We start from the raw sequence: 22,539 nt of genomic DNA on the forward strand, positions 1-22,539 counted from the left end.
ACTTCCGGTCTCCCTTTGGAGTAAAATAACTATTAGGAAGAAATATCGAGTATTACAAAGTACAGATATGAAATAAAACAACGTATTTGAGAAGAAAATTCAAATAATGAAATAAAAACTAAAGATATCGGCCGTCCTTGCATACAGAGTTCAATAATAAGGAAAGAAACACAATAAATGCTTTATTATGAAAACACAGTCATTTCTTTTCCGGTGTTGATGTGTAACTTTAGTAGCTTGATCTTCAGTCAGCTGTCTCACTAACGTTTCCTCGGTTATTTTTCTCCTTGCAGGTTGTTTTATCGCCGTCCTGCGTCCTGGAGGGGAACAGACGCACACAGTGAAACCGGCTTCTCAAAAACTTCAACAATTGACCACAGGATGGCAGTATACTGAATATATTGACAGCAGAATAAGCAAAAAAAAAAAAGAAGTCATTTCTTTATAAACCAGAAATGCACCATTATACATACCAAAAACATATAGACTAATGCAGTAACTATTTACACTTTTGCAGCTGTATTTTAATAAAAATGTATCATTTAGCATGTGCGCGCGCATCAGTGTGTGTGGCCCGTGTGTGTGTGTGTGTGTGTGAGAGAGAGAGAGCGAAAGAGAGAGAGAGCTGAAGGAGTCAGTACCATGCAGAGATAGGTTACAGATGCGCTTTAAAGTCGATCTTACATTTGGCTGTATTTTGAGGCTTGACAATCACATGGTGTTTTCCTCCACGTTACGTCTCGATTAGTATTAGTAATTGTACCTCGAATAACCCGCATGCTGGTTGGCTGAGAGGCAGTCATCCCATCTTGGTGAAACAAACTCGCCCTGCTCTACATCGAAGAAGAGGAGGAGGAGGAGGAGGAGGAGGAGGAACTGACGGATCGCATCGGCTCTGCACACCCTGCTTTAATTTTGTCAAAGAAGAGGCTATTTGACTAAAGCCGGGCCACGGACTGCAGGGGCTGTGGAGGAGGTGGACTAGTGCAATGATGACGGGCAAATCTGTGAAAGACGTTGACAGATACCAGACTGTCCTCAACTCTTTATTGGCGCTGGAGGAGAATAAATACTGCGCTGACTGCGAATCAAAAGGTAGGTGATTACATATGTCTTGTTTGCCCATGCTTTCTAATGGACAGAGCGTGAATCGACCCCTCTTGCTCGTTTACTACGCTAGAAAATGCGGCGTTGCATTCATCAGCCCTCGACCAATTACGTTGTACTATGGTGCAAGACACGGGGCCACATCCTCACAAGGCTGGAGCATGGCATGCTGCCACATCATGCCACCAAGTCATATGGTATATGTAATAACCAGGTACAATAGATACAGATTTCATGAAGAATTCATCCAAAAAGATGTTTTCTGATAATAAGAATTGGACAACTATATTGCAGGGTGAGCAGCTGGGACCACTGTGAGACACCTGAGGCTTCCTGTATGAAAACCACAGCAGACATGCACACTGACTTTGAGTCACCCTGAACAGACTGTTCCTGCAGTCTGTGGGCATATGGGGCAACTCTCAACAAAACATTATCACATTGAGATCACTCATTAAAAAGAAAAAAAAAGTGTTCAACTCAAGGAGGACAAAATACTCACATTTCATTTATTTATTTGGCTCACATCACTGCCAGCTAGCAGGAAACATTCCCACAACATTGGCTAACATTACCTACAAGATGTAATAATGTTTTAAAGAAAACATTTTAATATAATGTGCAAAGAACATTTTAAGGATGCTTATCGTTTGAAATAATGTTCCTTTAAGGTTAAATGATAACTAAGACGTACTGCAACGCTCTGGGGATGTTTTGGTGATGTTGAGAGGTGACAAATCACAGAATGTTCTTTTATAAAGTGTTCCCACAATGTTTCATGAGAACATAGGAAGAACATGTTCAAAGCAACATACAGAACATATTATTGATGACTGAGATTACAGACCTTTTTGTCAATGAAAATGTAATGTAATGTGATATGCTAACTATAAAAAAAACAACATTTTAACATGTTGACTTTAAGAGGGACATTCTGGGAACTTAAAGACAACTTGCTGTTACCAAAACTTTGCATTGGTTGCATTGTACCATTCTCAGAACATTTTTAGAACCAAAAAATGCTAGCTAGGACTAAACTACAGCCAAATAAATGAGTTTAATGTGAGTATTTTGTCTTCCTTGACTTGAAGACTTGAGATGTGCTTTCTTTTCAATTTTCGGGAAAAAGCTCACTGGATCTGGGGTTTAGCACTCCACTGAGAATTGTTGAAGCACAACTGCTTTTTCCAAGTACAGTATTCTCACATTTTAATGGAATTATACAGAGACATTGCAAGTCTGTCAATAATTACTTATGGTGTAATTGTTACAATGAATTAAGTAACTGGTTGTAGTGACGTCTCACTGATCCTCATGTTATAGCCAGACACTCAATTGGGTGTTTGTGCATGTTCATGTTTGTAGCCGCAATGAGGCCTTGAACTATGCCATCAGCTATTTGCTCAACCTGTTTTGCCATGCTGGTAGGTAAACACTGCTGTTTTGGTCACAAATACACTGAGTTGGAGATAGAGTCAACAAACCAATTCTCCAGCATTTTGTCTTCGTTTTGTGTCTGTCAAAGACTCTATTTTGTCTGTGCTGTAAGATGTACACATACATACATGTGCTACCATGGGCGGATTACGAGACAATGGGCCCCTGGGCACAAAAGGCTGATGGAGGAGGCCCCACCACACTTGTAAGATATAAGAGCAAGACAGACTTTTGAGCTGTTTAGCTTCCGTTTTGTGTCTCTTTGTAGCCATTTTTTGCTTCTTTGTGGTCATTTTGAGTCTCTTTCTGGTCAGTATGTGTCTCTTCAAGTGACCTTGTGCTTGTCAAGGGAGGTGGAGCTGACACTTTGGGCCCCTGGGCCTGTCCCCGGTAAACTTAAGTAATACATCCCTGTGTGCCGCTATAGGTCCATAGAGTTTAAGTTTCATATACAGAAAATCAGCATTTTGCTCCTAGAGACAACTCTTCTGTGTTAATTCACAGGAATTATAGGCTACTTATGGTAACGTTTTTACATCTTTTTTTGACAAAATGGCTTGTTTCTTGCAAGTTATGTCATGTTTTCAAAAATATGCAGTGCTGATAACCTGTTTTAGTATTAGCCCATTTGATACCTATGTGCTAGATTCCAAACTGGTTCTGATGTAACTCAGTGTCACTGGTGCTGCTGAGATTGATGAGATTGGCCTCTCCACATACTGTGCCCGCAAACTGATTCAACAGGGAAGCTGCATGTCACGTTTGCACTTCCACATGGCTGCCACTGCTCCCACCTCACTCATAAATTCTCAAGTGAGGGCCCTGAATGTGCTTGAATCCCTGCAGTCTGTCGCGGAGGGGACGCCCTCAGGATTCCTCATGAAAACTTTATGAATGATAAGAGTAAGCAGCTTCCCATATTTTACTGGGATTAAGATGTATTCTGTGGTGTTGCTTTCAGGCTCAGATCCATATTTGCATCCTTAACAGACAGATAGAGACAAACAGACAAATGGACAAGCAAACAACAGCAGAGAAACCTGATGTGTACAAAGCACACTCAGTCAAAAATCAATAAGTTATCTTTACTTTGGCTTCGTGCACAGAAACATTTCTGATGTAGACAGGAACACTGGTGCAGGCAGTTTTTTTTTTTTTTTTTACCTCCAGTAAGTGAGCTAAACCCCGAGTGCTTGTTCTGTGTCTCCTTTTAATTTCTCTATGTGTCTGCCTGTGTCGCTGTTCATTCTCAATACTAAGTCTTTGTATCTCTTTCACAAAGCTGCCAAATTCAGGTAAAAATGACCTGGATTGCTGGCATCACTGATATTTCATCAGAAGCACTAAGCAGGTCAGCTGGCTGCAGAAAAAAAACATACTTGTACAGAGAGAGATTTTTCATTGGATGTGAAAATCTATGTAACCTAATATAACAAATACAGCGCCATAGCCTATGGTTAAAGTCAACTAAAAGGTTAAATGGATAACTTTTAGAATTTTAAACCTTTTAAACCATGGACACAAACAGTATAGATATGGAGAGAGAAAAAGAGTCTCAAACTCTGGTCAAACTGTAAAACTAGGCCTTGCTAATCAGATATAAACCAAGAGTCTTCTATTTCTTGCCTAAAATGTGTTTAGAAACATATTTTAGTTCACTGTTTGGCTGTAATATGAGAGTTTGTGAACATGAAGCATGTGCCTTACTGTTTCCAGTATTATAGAAATTGTGGCTGAAAAAATAGATCAAATTGTAAAACAAGCAGCGCTGATCAAGTATGAACAAAAAAATCCTGTTTTTGCATTTTCTATTTCTCACCTAAAATATTTTCAGAAACCCATTTTAGCTTACTGTTTAACTGTAAGCTGAGAATGGTTGCTGCTGTATTGCTTCCTGTGGAAAAACAGCCAAGCTTGTATTACGCCACCCACCAGGGGGAATATTTATTGGTCTGGTGAGGTGCACTGCATTCTGGTCATTGTAGGTTTTCTACCTCTTAAGGAAAAGGCAAATGACACAACTCTGTTTCTCTGTTGTCTCTGGTTATGTTGCATCTTTCCACTGCATCAACAGCTCAGTTTTATTAAAATACCACCTGTCAAGCAGGGAAATAACTCTTTAAGATTAAGCTACAGAACAATGTGAAATCTATTTTCCACAATGTGTAGTTAGTCAAAAAGTTAATCAGTTTTAAATGCAAATATCATCTGCCTGATCTTTAATATGTTCTGTGATAGTTTCTTTTTCCTCCATTTTTTTGTTTGTTTCGTTTTCTTGCTTAATTTTCCTGTTAAAATACAAAAATCCAACTTCTGCATTTGAGGTGAAACGAAGTTTCATCAAACCTTGCACAGTGCAAACACAACGGCAAGATGTATGAAGTGCTTTGTTGAGATGACACGTGATGTCAAGGTCTGAGTTGGATTCAAATTGGAGACGTCAGCAGGATAATGTGAATGCTTCTTTTCACAAAACAAGTTTTGTTTCAGTGCCTATGGCCTTTGGATGGTCTTTTTAATAAGATATAAATAGGACTGCAGAAGTGTTAGACTTCAGGCAAATGCACTTGTGACTGTTCAGAAGTCAATTTAAAAAAGCAAACTGTGATCAGGCTCTTGCAGCCTTTCTAAAGACGTGATTGTTCCAAGACAGCTGACAGAAAAGCAGAGGAAAATAAATTATATTTGTGAAGCTTTTCTGGAACAAATCTGGGACATGTGGCTAATCATTTAGGTTTTATTGTTGTCTTTGATTCTATCAAATCTCTTTTTTCTTTTTCTCACACACTCAAACACGTGGTCATCAAGCATGCCTGTGCATTGCTTTTTTGTTTGACTGGTGTGCCTTCACGGTGCAACAGACTGGTCTAATTAGACTGCAGATGGGATTAGGGGTTAGGGGAGAAAATAGCAACCATACACTCAAAAGACACTGTAGCTCAAGCTTTTATCCTAAAGTGACAATTCCTCTGATTGTTTATGACCTTTTGCTCGAATCTAAAGCATGTTTTCTGTCAAGTATGTATTGCATTTATTATTTAACCATGTAACAACATACAGCTCCATACCGATGAAAAGGTCACACATCACTCACTCATGTAACTGTGCAAATAAGCCCACACTGTTGGCTGGAGAGAGGTGTTTGACCTCGTTCCTAATTAGCACTTTTTCTAGAATCTGTTTCTCTGCATTAGATTCCAAACACACACTCTCACAGGATCACACACGTGCGCACACATGCGCATACCTTTAAAGCCTTTGTCCTCTCCCCTTCCCTCTCTCAAGTCAGGCTTTAGGCCATATGGCTTGTGATGGGGTTTGGCCTAATCTTGTTTGCTTTGACATAGATTACTGTGCATTTATCACCTTCCTCCCTCTGGGTGATTGAAGAGGAAGTGGCGAGATGTGTGGAGCCAAGCGAGTGCTCACACCAGCACATGGAAACACACAAAAACGCATTAACAATTCTATTAGGTCATCACAATCAGAGCTGTATCTCTGCTGTTTGACTGCAGTTTGCAGCCTGTGCCGCCCAACTTCCTGTTTCTCCTGTCTGTACCACATGACATGCTGTTGTATTTGTTTATCACTTGGTTACAATGTGACACTTCTACTGTAAATCCCCAGCACTGCCAGGAAGTAATGAAGAGATGGTGGAGAGAGGGTGAGGCAGGTGCATAATGTGGTCGATGCTTCTACCTCTGGCCTCAGTCTCAAGGGGCTGCGTACACGCGCATGTGTGCACGTGTGTTTGCATAAAAGCCTCCCTACTTTATTGTCTCTATTGTACCTGTGTTTACATGCACACCGGGCCCCTGTTGCCGTGGAGATATCACCTGGTGATATCATGCCATCCTCCACCACCACCACCTATTTCTCCCCTCCTCTCAAACCCTTTAATCTTATCCAGTCAAAAGCCAGCAGGGATTTCCCTTGAAACAAGGAGGTGATTGGCTGTGTGTGTCCCCTGGCTGGAGTTCACAGTCTCACAGTACCAATGAGAGGATGGCACAGTGGTAGAGTCTATAGCATATTGCTGTGAATATACGTAACCTGTTAACCCTTGGAAACCTTGATTGGCATTAGTTTTCTTGTGCTGATTTTAGATGCCTTTCGTAAGCATTTAAACCTTTGAAACATTGAGTACATTGGTTTGATGGCGTAAAAGGTAATCAGCAACTTTGCATGAAATGTCAAGCCTTGTACAGCTGTTTGTAACAGAAAAACACACAAAATGTGTGAAATGGTAAAAAAAAACAATACTGTAAAGAAACTTTTGTATTTTACTCTCAAAAAAATAAACAACACAACAATGTACGCTCAATACAGGAATACACTAACATTACAGAAATAATAGACATGACTACAGAGAGTACAAACAATATCAGTAATAAGATGAAATGATGCGTAAAATCAAGTCTAAAGATGTGTGTTTTGAGAAGAATCTAAAGCTCAAAGTGATGACATGTCTTGCTCATCTTTTGGTGTATAACCCATTCAACTTTAGTGACTCACCTGCAAGATCACAGTCGTGATACTAACGCAGATGGTGGGAGTGTATTAGTAAATTATCAATAGGGGTCCATCTGCTTAGCTCAGACTGGGACTAGGTCACTGGGAGGCCTAAGGGTTTCTGGATGGGTTTAGACGCTGAGGGGCAGAAGAATGGGACAAGCGTGTTTATATACACGAGTGTGTGTTTGTGTGGTGGTGTAGGAGGGTGTAGGATCCAGTGATGACTGAGGCTCTGTGGGATTAACTGGATGCATGCAGAGAGCACCGTTTATCCTTGTGGGATATAGGCTAATGAGCCATATCCACCTGCTTGTGTGTGTGTGTGTGTGAGAGAGAGAGAGAAATTCAGTTGGTGTGTGAACACATATATTTGTGTGTAACACGTACACTTATGCGTGTCACCAAAGGTGTGTGTCAGAAAAACATGCTTGGGATGTAAGACGCTATTATTATGTGTGCTAATGTCTAGTTCTGTTATTTTGTTTACTTTGTTTGACATTATGAGAAGGACAGCATCACATACAACTACGAAAATGTCAAGGATGACACGGTAAATTCCAAGACTTGAGATGCTTTTCCACTGCCAAAAAAAAATGCTAACACCCGCTAACATCTAGCTTTTTGATGTAATGGGAAAGATTAAATTCGACATTCACACCCACGTCCAGTGACTCTGCAGTAGTCACAGGTATTTATCGCCTCCAGCTCTGATCGGCATCGATGGAAATACAACACCCAGGTGAACATGCTAATTTTAGCTCCTTAATAGGCGAGATGCAATGATGGGCCACGACTACTGACTGGTAGCTCCAACTAAACAGTGCTTAAACATTGATCTAAATGTAGTTGGCATTTAATATGAAAGAGAGACTTGTCTGTGGTGTCAAAAGAAAAAAAAAACCACACACACAGATAGGTACATTCATCAGCTGCAGAGCCGTGTACACAGCTCTGCTATACTTGGAATGGAAAAGAAGTATATAGCCAATTTTAGCAGGTTTACTTGTGTTTAAAAAAAAAGCTTGTGTATGTGCTAATTTTGTTGAAAAAGGGATATTATTTTCTTTGTTGTCCTAGCTAGTAATAATGCCAGAGTCCAGGTTACCAGATAGCCTCTTACAATCAACAAACCAATATCAAATTGCTGGAACCACAAAACCTAAATTAACAGGTACCTATGTTTATGTTATGCCGGACATGATTGAATTGCTTCTTTTAAAAAAAGGCATTTCCAGATCAAGTAGTAAAAGCAACTCATCAACAAGAAAACCGGCCAAAAATCTTAACTTCCTGTATCAGTCAAATGTGCTTTTACAGCCAAAAACCTTTTGTTGTTCACTCTCCTCAGGGTCTTTAATGCTATACTCTCTCAACCCAGATTACTGTCCAACAAACTAACAGAGGTCTAAGCAGAAATAAATCTCAGTAACAGAACAGTCTACTCTAAATAATCTTGGGGAACAATGTAGTAAATGTGTGTTAATTCATGATAGTGGTTTGTAATATTCTATTTACATATTTAAGATGATTAATATCCTTATAGGTTTGATAAATAAGAGAAATTCTTCCCAGTTTAGGGTTACCTTCCAGGCAGCCACTGATCTCCATTTATTTCTGTATGGTATGAAAATCTGTTGGCAGGCTCTAGTTGTATAATTATTCAGTGTGAACATTAAAGGAGCATAGTGTAAGATTTAGTGGCATCTAGCCGTGAGGATGGCTGATTGAAACTAGCTCCCCACCAGGCCTGAACTCCCAGTTGGGATTCCTCTTCATTGTTCAGGAGGTTTTAAACAGGAGCTGAAATATCCACAGTAGTCTTTTCCTCTCCAAATCAAACTGACCAGGTGATTAAAATCGGTAAAAACTCTGAATCAATCTGTTTCACATTAAAAAACAGTGTTTTTCCAATGTTGTTCGTCCTGTTGTGCAGGGGCTGGTAGCTACAGTGGCCAGAAAAGAATTGTGGAAAATCCCATTGACCCTATTTAAAACCAGTGTTTGTTTTTTCCATTCTGGGCTATTGTAGAAACATGTCATTAGTGATGGTAGTGAAGATCTCCATGGACCCGCTTTCTATGTAAATGCCTCATTCTACAGTAACGAAATACAACAATTCCTATTTTCAGGTGATTATACAGTAAAGACAACATATGCATACGCATTATAATAATAATAATTATTATTATTCAATTTTTGCCAATATATCCTCCAAAATCCTACACACTGGACCTTTAAGTCTGTATTATTTGTTTTTTTAAACAAAATTGCATTTTCATAACAAGTTGTTGAAGTTCATTTTTTTCATTTCCAATTTCACAGTCTTGTGAACCCCAGCTTTGCACAAAACTTCCATGAGATTACATGTTGCATGTTTTAAGTGATCGTTTTAGCCAGACCCGCGATCCTTCCCTAACCCTAACCAAGTGCTGTTTGTGCCTAAACCTAGCCACAGCAGTGTCAAACCATAAAACAGCAAGACAAGAATATATATATATATATATATATATATATATAATATATATATATATACATATATATTATATATATATATATTATATACTATATGGGAATGAATGGAAATCAATGGCAACATTGAAAGTCAATAAAATGCATACAAAATCTGAAACTATATAGCATGTAATTAAAAAAAAAATAAAAATGTCAATTTAAATGGAAATTACTAACCAAAAACTTGCACGTGGTAATTATTGTGCCTTTGAATTTTACATTTTGTTTATCGAAAGGACTAATGGTTAGAAATGTACTGGAGGGAGAAACATTGAAGGTTACAAAATGAATGTAGCCGTTAAATGTCCTCACAAGTGTTGTAATACATATGAATGTGTGTGGGTGAGTGACAGAGAGGTTCATTATAGATCTCTGTTTGCGCTCGCTGGCTGCTCGTCATACCCCCTGTACATCCCAGCAGGCCATCAAACAGCTATAGTCCGCCATTTAATGACGATAAAAAATCCCCTCTTGTTTGCCTCTGTTTTTGGCTCTCGCCCCGGCTCTGCCTTCTTCTCCCCTGATGTGCTTCAAGCTGCATGTTTGACAACCACAACCACACTCATTTATTTTGCCAGGGTGATTCATCAATCTCATATGCAAACATTTTACTCAAGGGTAGTTTGCCCTATAAAAACTGTGGATTTATGAGTCAAACTTTGAGCATTTAATTGTGCCTCAAACGCAGGTGTTTGTCATTTGATGACAAAAAGAGAAGAGTAAGTTTGTTCATCGTTCTTACTAAACTGTGGAGAAATGTACATTGCAATCCATGCGACTTGCAGAGACTGTTTGTTCAATCTTTCCTTCCTTTTTTAGAAGTCTATCCCTCCTACTCTCTCTCTACTATATCTGTTCAAAGTACCTGTAGGTGTGCATTGTTGCTGGACAGACATGCTGTATGTGGATTCTTACTCAGGCTCTGCATTGACCAGAACCAAAGAGACTGCTGTGGTGCAGTGTGCAGGTGTGACTCACTTGAAATAACTAACCTTCAGCTCTGACCTGCTGCCTCTTTCTTGGATCATCTGGACAGCACACTCCTGTGCACACCTGAGCACCTGACTCCAAACATTCATAATACCCTGTCGTAAGCGGATTAGACATGCTTACTCCGCTGGACACATGAACCAACACGGTTTTGAAAGAAATATATGGCAGTGTGCAATTTTTGAGTCTAACATGGCTCATTATAAGTATTTCACCTTTGTTTCTGACCGCAAGTATATCTGACTTGGGTGTGTTTTAACTTGAAATTAACCATGTAATGTAATAAAGCACAATTACCTTGTCACATGACATGAGTATCTTTTTGGTGGTATCTGTACTTAACTGGAGTTTTTAAATTTCTATTAACGTTCACTTTTACTTCACATGTCCCCTAAGCATTTTAGTTACTTACCACAAAATGGGAAAGGAAGGGAGGAAGGGACAGGCAGACTAATGAACAATTGAGAGGGAAGGAAAAAACTGGATTTAGTTCTTTAAATCATTTAAGTTATTTATTTTATTTTATTTTTTTAAAAAGACCTTGTTTTTCTTCAAGTATATTATAGGCTCAATTTCTAAGGTGGTTTTGTTAGAGAAGTAAACATTTTAATTCAACTTCTGTTGGCAAAATCCTTCCTCTAATTAAATTCATGCTCTACTGTATGAACGCAGTGCTTTTGTTAAAGCAAGCGACTAATACACCTGATTCGAAATGAAGCTGTATTTAAAATTCTTATTTATAATTATTTTTTATTATGTAACATAATAAATCTATAGCTGTTTTTGGAGCCTGAAGTGTGTCTTTTTGGCCATCAGCACCTTGGGGTTTTGGAGCCAGAAGTGACCATATTTGGATAAGAGGGTGGAGCTGTGGAGGATCAAGGGGTGGATCTGACTCACAGACTGCAGCCATGCCTTCTGTCACTCAAGCAGCCTCAACCTTACATATACATATAAACTTAATCCTTAATAAAATGTAAACGGGTGAGCTGTATAAAAATAAAAATTCCTCTGTACAGTTGCCATGAATGTTGAAATTAGGTATAGAGACAATTGTTTTTTGTACGAGGCTGTAAACTTCTTTTTTCTTCATCTGGAGCCAGCCTCAAGTGGTCATTAGAGGAACCGCAGTTTTTGGCACTTGGACATTGTAGCTTGGTTGTTTGTATGAGCGCTTTTTGAGAAAGCTACAATCAGTAATACTACAGGCCAAGCAATCTGCCTGCTCTGAGGAGGCATGAATGGGCACTGCACTACTGTCATTAAAAAACACAAAATGTCAAACTCGTGCTGGTGCTGGGGGAAAAGGCAGGGGAACATTGAAGTCAAAAGGATTCATTCTCCAGGCACCAAGGATATCTGTATCACATCCAGTAGCTGTTGAGATATTTCAGTCTGGACTAAAGCAGTGGACCAACCGACCGACATTACCACCCCTAGAGCCACTCCACGAGCCTGGCTAAAGAGAGATAAAAACAAAACAAAAAAAGCAACTGTGGCGGCATGTGGACCAAACCCCAGAAAGTGAGGGTGGAGAATGTAATAGAAAGGGAGAATTAGAACTGTGAGAGAGAGATATGGACGGACAGGGGAGAGCAGGAGTGAGGCAGCGGTGGTGAATGAGAGAGATAAGAAATGGCGGCCAGGACACAGAGGAGCATGAGAATAAGGATGAGAAGGACAAACTAATTCCAGTGTTCAGGGGATTCAACACAATTGACAATCTCTTTCTTCCTCTCTGCCTGCACCATGCAGTGTTTACAGCGGTTAAGCAGGCTTTGCAGAGTAATTCTACTATTAGCCGGCATGACAGCTAATGCTGCAGCCAGACGGTCAGGGTGATGGACAGTCTCTGTCTGTCTGGTGACCCTCTGTTGTTATTTGCTCTCTTTGCAATTTTGCCCATTGATGTCTTTCCCAGGTTTCCTGCAGCTTAAGGCAAGGTAGATTTGAGACATTTTTAGACATTTTTTTAATGCCAATTGGAATTAGTTTAAGACCAATTTTCTAACCATAACTAAAGAAGGACAATTTCATTTTGCCTAAATGTTTATTGTAAAATAAAATGACTTTTTTTTGGTCCAGTGAAAAACTAGATTGTCTGCATCAAATGTTTAAAAAAACAACCCTTTTTTTTTAGAGTGGAACACATAGAATATAATAAACATTTTATATTTTCATAAAGGTATGTATTGGATTTACCAACGTTGGAAATACCTTACGTTTCTGGTTGCCTATTTCTGGGCAATTTTATGTTTCTCAGTCTCTACGTGAAAAATTAATTTAAGGCAGTTTAATACCAAGGCCTTATTTTTAGATTGAATTCACTGCCTTTTAAGACTTTTTTTAGGATCTGTGGGTACCCTGTTTCCTTTCCTAATTTGAAAATGTAGTCTGCAAACTATGCAACCCAGAATAAAAAACAGAGCCAGTCTGATAATTTCCTCCTTGATACAAAATGATTTAGCATTCATAGGTCAGGATACAACCAAGACGAGAGGCTATTATTTGACTCTGCACCAAGACACAGTGTTTCCACAGCTGCCACAAAGAGGAAGGTTTTGCATGTTTTCTCTCCCGAAACTCAGCTTCCTCTTTTATTTGCATACAATGGCCTTCCTTTAACACTGCACGGCCACTTTCCCAGACAGGAAACTCAAATTGAAAGCTCCTCTTCCATCTAGTGGCATAAAGGCCACAGTACATCAACTCGAAGCAAGGTTGCAAGCAAAGGCTCATAACAGAGAGGTTTAGCCAACTAGAGCGAGCAATGGAGGGGGAGCAGGAAGAGATGGAGGAAAGAGAGCAGGAGGAGGGGCAAGAAGTGAGGGAGATGTAAGGAGAGATGGGAAAGAGGAGCACCAGTATTCTCTTTGAAGCTGACTGTATTCTCTGAAGAGGACGGTTGCATAATTTCAGCAGAAAAATAGCCTGACTGTGTTGCTTTTATTTCACCCCCTCTCAAAATTGTTCGGGCAAGGATCTCTGACAGCGAGGCACACACAACATGATTTAAAGCTTGAACCTACAGAGCATGGGGGTGAATATGGGGCACGCAATACTCACATGTAAGCACTAAGATAGAAATGGCAGCAAGATGGACAAAATGGCCCACTCAGATAACCGCACACCCACACACACAGGCTCATGACCAAATGAGTAATCATCCCTGCAGGTATCCAGAGTGTGTGTGTGTGTGTGTGTGTGTGTGTTTGTGTTACTTTCTACTCCCCCTCTCTCTTCTCAGTCTCGGTTATGTAGGCTAACTCTCCTATTGGATCCCATTATGTGTCAGGACACCAAATGACTTACACTGGATTAGATGAGTTCCCAGCTGAATTCAAACTCATAATTGAATTTCAGGCTTGTCCTTCTATAATTGGACTAAAATTAATCAGAGTTTTTCTCATCATTCTCCACCCAATCCTCTCGCCTGCTTACTCTACCTGTCTGCTATACTTATAGACTCACTCTCCATCTCTTTTACTCGTTTTTGTTCTGCCATCAAACTACTTTAAAAGACCCAAGGTTATGCTTTCCATATCATCAGCATAATGCTGCAATGAGAGTCAGATGTAGCTACATATTAGTATTTGCAAATTAAGTTTCACTATAACTTGTCAGAGCTGGAAGACAAGGTTTATCTTAGACTAGCAAGACATTATTAGCTGTTAAGCATGTAGCTGTTTAACATCATTTAGCTGGAGGCTCATGTTGTTTTTATTCATCACATCTCTGATGTTGTGGAGAGAAATGAGCAAAAAGTCAAAATTTGAATATTCATAGATCTGTGCATAGTAGAAGAGACAAAGGTGTAGACGTACAGGTGACTCTTGAATATGCAAGTTTCACGAACAGAGATGATTTTTTGGGTGTAATCTTTAAACATTACCTTTTTCCTCTCCACTAGGTCCAAGATGGGCATCCTGGAATTTGGGCATCTTCATCTGTATCCGCTGTGCAGGTATCCATCGAAACCTGGGAGTCCACATCTCCAAAGTCAAGTCTGTCAATCTGGACCAGTGGACACAGGAGCAGGTCCAGGTCAGCGGTCACTCTGCAAAACCAGAGATTCAAAATGGAGAAATTTACTACGTGTTAATGTGCTACACATAGTACATGGTTTTCTTAGAAAATGTGATACAGTACATGATGACTAACTTGACATCATAGACTGTATATAAGGATAGACGACGCGTCCCCACTTAACCCCACTATGCTTAAGTGAGGGTAAAATAACTGAGATACGGACGTTGCCATCTGGATTCTGCGCAGTAGCGATAGCTGTGGTGGGGGAGCAATAAAATTACACTTTTAATTGTGGGCTGCATTATAAATAGACTTTTTAAATATCATACCAACATTTTTTTAAGAAACCCTTGTCAGATATGGCCGTTTGCTGGATCAGTATTTCTATATCTGCCAGCAGGATAAATTAAGAGTTTCTTAATAATCAAAAAAAAAAAAATTCTGGTTGCTGCAACTCTCTGTCTGGGATTTCACTTGCATGCTCACATACAGAAGAGGAAATAGACACTTTCTCATCAGTATGCAGCTCGTCTTGTCTGGGTGTGATAGGCATAACAGTCAGCATTATGCTTCCCAGTGTGATCATTTTTCTACAGTCAGCATTTCTTTATTTTTTCTCCTGTCTCCACATCTACAATAAGAATTCACACTATTTTATGAGCAGGAATAGTACCTTGTGTATTGTATCTCTCTTTATGAGACTGAGTGTGACAGTGTAACATGGCTCATTGTGTTTTGGTGGCATCAGTGTGTACAGGAGATGGGTAATGCCAAAGCCAAACGTCTCTATGAGGCTTTCTTACCTGAGTGCTTCCAGCGCCCAGAGACAGACCAGTCTGCAGAGATCTTCATCAGGGACAAGTATGACAAGAAAAAGTACATGGATAAGGTCATTGACATCCAGATGCTCAGGGTGAGTCTACACATAAACACACATACCGACACACACACAGAAAAACATGCTTTATGCTTGTCTCAAAAAGGATCAGCAGAAAAAAAAACCTTGAATAACACAGTTATTTTTTAGTCTCGTCTCTTTATCTACCACCATTATCTAGCATCTCTTGAGCAGGGTCACTCATCCTGAATTGTCTGCTTGCTCAACAAATAACATTTTATCTCTGTGCAGAAAGAAAAGAGCTGTGACAATATACCCAAGGAACCAGTTGTGTTTGAGAAGATGAAATTGGTGAGTACAGTCGGTGTCGCAGCATTAATGGATACTGATCTTGTGCTGTAATTGTTTGTTCTTTTTGACATTAAGTTGATGCAAAGTAAGCGAATGCAGCACAAGGAGAGGGGGACTAAGAGGTAAAGAAAAAGGAGGGAAGGTGTCAATCAGAGGATAATGTGACATGAGAGGAAGTACACCTTGAGGAGAGGAATTTTCAGCCTGCGGTGAAAAACTGGGAGTAACTTTAATGTTCTGACTAGAGTGGGAAGGTCATTTCACCACCAGGGAGTCTTCAGAAAAAAAGGATTTTGGCTTCAAGCTCATTTGTCAGTGCAGACAGATTGCATTACTTGTATCGACTTTTTCTGTTGTGACAGAAAAAAGACATCAGCCCCAAGACAGATTCCCAGTCTGTTACAGACCTGCTTGGATTAGGTATTGTACCTCACACACACACACACACACACACATATGAAAACACTAACATTATAGAAGATAAAGATGTAGTCAAAGGAATAGACAGGTTATGCTTATATCATGAATAATTTTAAATAATCAGAACATGCTTCCATCTACCCTCCATCAGATGCCCCAGCTCCAAGTCCTGCAGTGTCTAATGGTGGAGGATGTGTTCCAGACAGTAATGAGAGCCCAGCGGTGTCCAATCCAGCTCTGGCTCACTCTGCACTGGATCTCTTCAGCTCCCTGCCAGCACCCTCCTCTGCTTCCTGCACAAAAACCACGGTAAGACACTGCACATGCTGCACACTTTCTGCTCTCCACAAAACCTTTATGATTGTAGCAGGGCTGTCAAACGATTATTTTAAAATCAGGATGAATCGCAGAATTTCAAAAGTTAATCGCGATTAATCACCTTTTTTAATCACATTTTCAATTCAGTTTTGAAGGCCATATTGAGAAGGTAAAAACGTTTCTACCAGATTGTAACAACAAAAACTGCATAGGACTAGCATAAAGTGGGCTTGTCTCATGGGTACCCACACAACCCATTTTCATTCAGATATCTTGAGGTCTGAGTGATATGGTGAAATGACCATCTTGGACCCGGCCGGATTCTTCAGTGTTATGGTTTTATATGATACCAGTTTAATCACTCTAGTTTTAAAACTCAGCCCGGTACAGCCTCTAAAAGACAGGAATGCTGGCCGGCGAATAACACACTTGAAAAAAATTACGCGCTATGTATAATCCTTAATGGTACTGCAATAAACGCGTTAACACTGACAGCCTTAATTTGTATGGATGCCAATGTCAGTGTGTTACTCAGTCCATCACTTTGGTCCAGACTAAAATGATTTCACAATTCTTGGATAGACTGCCATAAAGTTTTTAACAAACACTTATGGTCCTCAAAGAATGAATTCTACAGACTCTGTGATCTTGACTTTTTCTCTAGTGTGAAAATGAGGTTGACATTTTTTTGTAAAAAGTGAAATGTTGTTAATATTGGATGTAAATGAATTTACTGTGGCAGGTCAGTTTAGTGCGAACAAAGAGAAAAAGAATTAAGGAATAAAAACAAAAAGTAAACTAGATTAATGACGGTCTTCCCGTTTACCTTTTTTGAATGACAGTTACAGATGACCGCTGTCTGCTTGTAACGACAGGTATTTCATTTCAATCAGGCAGAGAACATACCCGGGTGTTTGCCGTCGCCCCAGACTTTGCTGAGTGTCCTGCACTGTTGACCTTTGTCAGCATTAGTCAGCTTTTTCAAATGTTGTCCTTTTTTTTTTATCAAAAAGATAAATCAAACATCAAATAATAGTGTGAAGTTACAAGGTTAATCAAATGGAAAAGATACAAAAACCTACATGACACATGTAGAGCCTCTCATCAAAGGGAAGTAGTTGCACCTAAGGGAGGTGGCGCCTTCCAAAGCAGGAGCGCTTGTTTTATCCTCCTCCCCTCAGGTGGGTCAGGCAATCTCTGGCTTACCAGTAAATACAGACATTCATATCCCCCCACAGGGTGAACTGTGATATCTTCAACCTTTGCTGTACTTTGTAAAGTGCTAAATAGAAAATGTTAGCATGCTAATATGCTTAACCAAGATGACGAACATATCTACTAAACAACAAGCTCCTAGGCTTTGAAGCCAGTTTGACACAGGAATCAAACCAGGGAAATGACCACTCTGGGGTCCATCACATGATGCCATTAGGCCAAAAAATACTTTTTCCCCATAAGCTTCTGTAAAAGAGACATCAGTGGATAAATGTAGTTAGCCACCTGGCCATCACTTGCTTTATGGGCCCTACAATGCACAAGATCCAGGTCATTGGAAGTACAGAAAGTACAACTTTTTTGGCTTCATGCACAACTGAGCAACTTCCATAGGATTATGGAGCCCAATGCTGTATAAGTTGTCTGTACAAATCCATGCTAAACATCTGCATGTTAGCATTTTCATTGTGAGCATGTTAGCATACTAAAGTTAGCAAGTCGCCCAAAGCACCACTCTCCCTATAGACAGCCTCATAGAGCCAATGGTGGCAATGTACACTCATACTTTTGTTGAAATCTGCCTTTGTACATGTTATTTTGCCATTTTGTCAATCCTATCACTGTCCCAACCTTCTCCAGGCTTCTGCTACCCTCTTTTCATCTCTTTATCCACCTTGTCTTTCCTCTCCAGCCTATTTCCAGCTCCATGCCTCAGAGCAGAGTGACTGCCTCTGTGCCTGAAAACCTCAGTCTGTTCCTGGGTCCGTCGCCTAAAGCAGAGGAGGGTACTGTCAAGAAACTGTCCAAGGACTCAATACTCTCCCTGTACGCCTCCACCCCCTCAGTGCACGCCAGCAGTATGGCAGCTCACGGTGAGAACTGTAAAACCTTCTGCTGTTTTCTCCATGTGTCCTTAAGTCTTGATTTAATGGGTTTATCCTTTCATCAGAGAGACTTGAGAATTAATTGCTCACCAATTGCCAAAACGGTTGCTTTCCATCTGTGATTATGTTCCGCAGGCTTGTACATGAACCAAATGGGATACCCGACACACCCATATGGATCGTACCATTCTTTAGCTCAGGCAGGTGGAATGGGTGGTGCCATGATGACACCACAGATGGCCATGATGGGCCAGCAACAGAGTGCCATGATTGGAGTTCAACAGAACAGCATAATGGGACAGCAGAATGGCGTAATGGGTGCACAGGGTGTCATGGCCCAGCCTAGTGGCGTGATGGCGTCACCCTACATGACAGGGATGACCCAGGGCATGATGGGACAGCAGCACAGTGGAATGATGGTACAGCAGCAGAGTGGGATGATGGGGCAGCAGCAGGTTGGAGGTTTACCTCATCAGCAGGTGTATGGAGTGCAACATGCCCAGCAGCTACAGTGGAACCTCACCCAGGTGTGTGTGTGTGTGTGTGTGTGTGTGTGTGTGTGTGTGTGTGTGTGTGTGTGTGTGCATTTGTTTTGAATCATATGAATTTTAAAGGGAGTAAACTTCTGTTTATAACCAGGGGTTTAAATGTAACTAAGTACATTTACTAAGGTACTTAAGTATAAATTTGAAGTACTTGCACTTGAGTATTTTCTTTTCACATCACTTTATGCTTTTACTCCACTACAGTCAGAGGGAAATATTGTACTTTTTACTAACTACATTTATCAGACATCTTTAGTAACTTAACAAATTGAGATTTTTGTTTTGTTTGAAACAAATGACCAAACAGTTTATACAAGTACAACTGAAAGTTGATTAAATTTTTTTAGCAGATTGAGATGACAGAAAATTAATCGCTAACTATCTAAAATATTTATGTGTTACCAGAATATTAATAATATTGAGGGGTTTTTTTTCTATTTTTAATAATATTAAAGTTGAGATGTGTTTTCCAGTTTCTTCTATGTTTTTTCTATGATTTTTAAATATAATTTTGTAGTTTTTGGGTGTGTTGTTTGTTTCTTTCTTTTGTTCTCGCTGTCTTTTTTCTTTTTTTTAAGTACATGTTCCTGATTATACATACTTTTAGTCAAGCAATATTTTAATGCTGGACTTTTGCTTATAACAGAGATTTTCACAGTGTGGTATTAGTACTTTTACTTAAGTAAAGGGACTGAATACTTTTTTCCACCACTGTTAATAAAAGTATGTGTTTTTTTTCTCTCAGATGACTCAGCACATGGCCGGTATGAATCTCTACAACACCAATGGCATGATGGGATACAGTAGTCAACAAATGGGAGGCTCAACAACTCCAAGCTCAGCGCACATGACGGCACACGTTTGGAAATGATCTCATCTACCCAGGAAGTGATGCAATGCCATTAACCCACAAAAGAGAGGGGGACTGAGTTGTAGAAATCCCTGGATCAGACTCTCCAGGAGACATTTTCTAATGCAAGGGACGAGGAGGAGAAGGAGGAGGAGACAGGTGTGAAGAAGACGACCGTTTGGGAAGCCACTACTACCTCTCTTTCTCTCTCCTCTCTGCCCATGCTTCCCCTTCTCAACCCATCCATGGCCATGTTTCGCATATTTCCATGCTTGCCTTCAGAAACCTTTGGTATGATGACCATGACAACAGGGTTCAGAGGTTCAATGGTTTGGACTACACGTCTTTCTTTGTACCTCGCCTCTGTGTGCGATCGTCTGCGCACACTTCTGCTGTATGTGGGTGTCAACTCATGCTTGACTTAAAAGTTGGGTTTTTTGAGTGAGTTTTTCTTTCTTGATCAGAATCAGAATTGAGAAAACACAATGCCTAGCCTAGCTTAACTCAATTGGTTGATGTGCTTGAATATCGTTTACTGGAATAAGACACATTTTCCTTAAAATGAGGGGCATATTTTTGTCAATAAATCGATTCTCACCCGGCGCTTGTATACTGGGAGGACAGCAGTCCAATTAAATAGCCTAATGGAGCTATGAAAGTGAATTAGTGTTCTGTTTATGCCAAACCAAAATGTTAATCTATTCTTTTAAACTAGCATCAACGATTAATCTTTACAAATAATTCACAACAGAATGCAACAGTCAGCTTTATTTAAGCCACAACCATATTTGTGAGGGAGGAAATTTAGCCTACATTTTTTTCTCAGTCAGTGCACAGACGTTAAGAGTTTGATACCTTAAAGGTGACAATCATGATAAATTATGTTAACCTTCTTGTTGGAGGAACATCAAGCTAGGCTAGGCTAGGCTAGGCTAGGCTAGGCGAATGTCGTAGATCATCACACCTTCGAGCTGCAAGTAGAGGGAAGGCATTAACAAATAAGCCTCATTTGTGAGTTCTTAAAATAGTAAAATCTCATATAAGCAGTGTATCCCCTTCCTAAATACTTAAGTTATCCTTCCTGTCCAACAATATTTAAATGAAGATTAGCCTTTGGGTGATTAGTTGTTAGATCCTTACTGTCTCATAATTTAAAGCAGCAGCAAAACCTACCTAAACAGCCCTTATTTATGATGTCTTCTACTCAGTTTACAGAGGGCTTCTTTTAGAATCAATATCTAATCTCAACTTTAAGTGTCAAAAATTCTGAAACTGGATTTTGGAAGACCAAAGATCAATGCTAGCTTTATTATGGTTGTACAGTATTCCAATGCTTTGTTACATCTGTGTAGCCACTTAACTAGTGATGAGTAGAAAATTCAATTCAGCAGTCCTTTAACAATACACACCTGCTCTTACACTATGAATGTTGGGGCATATTAATTCACTGTGCTACGTCCTCAGCAAGGGTGGGACATTAACAAGTCACCTGCATGCTTGTAAATGTTGAGGTAACGCTCACACGCCTCGAGTTAATCTACCTTGTACAATAGAGGCCTCAAATCATGTTGAATGTCTGTAAATAAGATTGAGAGAGAGGTGGCAGGAGACTAAAGCAAACTTTAAGGGATCAGCCGTGTTTCAGATTCTTCCACTGAATTGCATGAGGGGAATGTTTATCTAGCTCTGACTGTATGTACTGTATGTCCATTAAGATATGCGAATGTGTCTCTCTGAATGTTTCTCTCTACATGTCTCCAACCAAGACCAACAAAATGTCTCAATGAATGTGCGTCCTTGAATGTGTTTCTCGACTGTACTGGACTCCTTTGAATACACACACCTACTGGGGTGTGTTCGTTTTTGATATTCTACGACTATGTCCAGCAATGTACACTCGTGTCTTTTGAATGTTTTGTGGTCAGCAGCGTCCCGTCCTGTGCCCAAGTTTTAACTGTTTATTGTCTTACCGTCAAATTAGGAACAAACTGTGACCAAGCTGACGGATTTCAGGTCACTCTTGGGCGTTTACAATTTGGCCAAACCACATTGTGAAGCGAAAAGTGATTGTACGACCACAATCTGTCACCTATCAATGTTTTAGTTAACCCTTCTACACTTCGCCCACACATGCCATCTCTCTCGGTGTCCTGATTTTTTCTGAAAGCATTTCTAAATATGTTCATTCTAATAAATGCATGAAGCCATCGTGTAAATAATCTGTCTCTCCGTTTTTCTGTGGGAGTACTTAGGTGTTGATTGCCATCTTCAATGTGACGGGTAGGAGCTAAAAGAGAAATAAATGAACATACTCTGGCATAATAAGATAACTAACTGCTGCCAATAAATAAGCAGTACAGCCTTTCACAACTCAGAAACTTGTGTACTCCTTCCAGGTATTTCTTTTGATTTTGGCTCATCCGGTGGCAGTTGAGGCAACAGTTTGACAGCAGCAGTCATTTTTTTTCCACTGCGAGCAATATCACATTAGGACAACGTGTCATCTCTGCAGTGTAACAGCAGATCTGT

The 22,539-nt window shown here is 39.9% G+C and overlaps 1 protein-coding gene across 1 annotated transcript; it reads left to right on the plus strand.

Annotated features, from left to right (window-relative positions):
* The first annotated feature begins 639 nt into the window (after nt 1-639).
* On the plus strand, nt 640-20,548 carry smap2 (small ArfGAP2). The gene is made up of 9 exons (XM_042506806.1): nt 640-1,095; nt 14,471-14,604; nt 15,338-15,502; nt 15,719-15,778; nt 16,141-16,198; nt 16,350-16,507; nt 18,423-18,603; nt 18,751-19,142; nt 19,906-20,548. Exons 1-9 carry the CDS (start codon nt 990-992, stop codon nt 20,029-20,031), a joined length of 1,380 nt encoding a protein of 459 aa, XP_042362740.1. The 5' UTR covers nt 640-989; the 3' UTR covers nt 20,032-20,548.
* The last annotated feature ends 1,991 nt before the right edge of the window (nt 20,549-22,539 follow it).

This window comes from Plectropomus leopardus, chromosome 18 (assembly GCF_008729295.1).
Source record: "Plectropomus leopardus isolate mb chromosome 18, YSFRI_Pleo_2.0, whole genome shotgun sequence".
Lineage (NCBI taxonomy): Eukaryota > Metazoa > Chordata > Actinopteri > Perciformes > Serranidae > Plectropomus > Plectropomus leopardus.

Coding starts and splice junctions, on each gene's coding strand:
- smap2 (XM_042506806.1), top strand. CDS start 990: ATGATGACGGGCAAATCTGTGAAAGACGTTGACAGATACCAGACTGTC. Junction 18,604..18,750: donor CAGCAGTATGGCAGCTCACG/GTGAGAACTGTA, acceptor TATGTTCCGCAG/GCTTGTACATGAACCAAATG. Junction 19,143..19,905: donor TACAGTGGAACCTCACCCAG/GTGTGTGTGTGT, acceptor TTTTTCTCTCAG/ATGACTCAGCACATGGCCGG.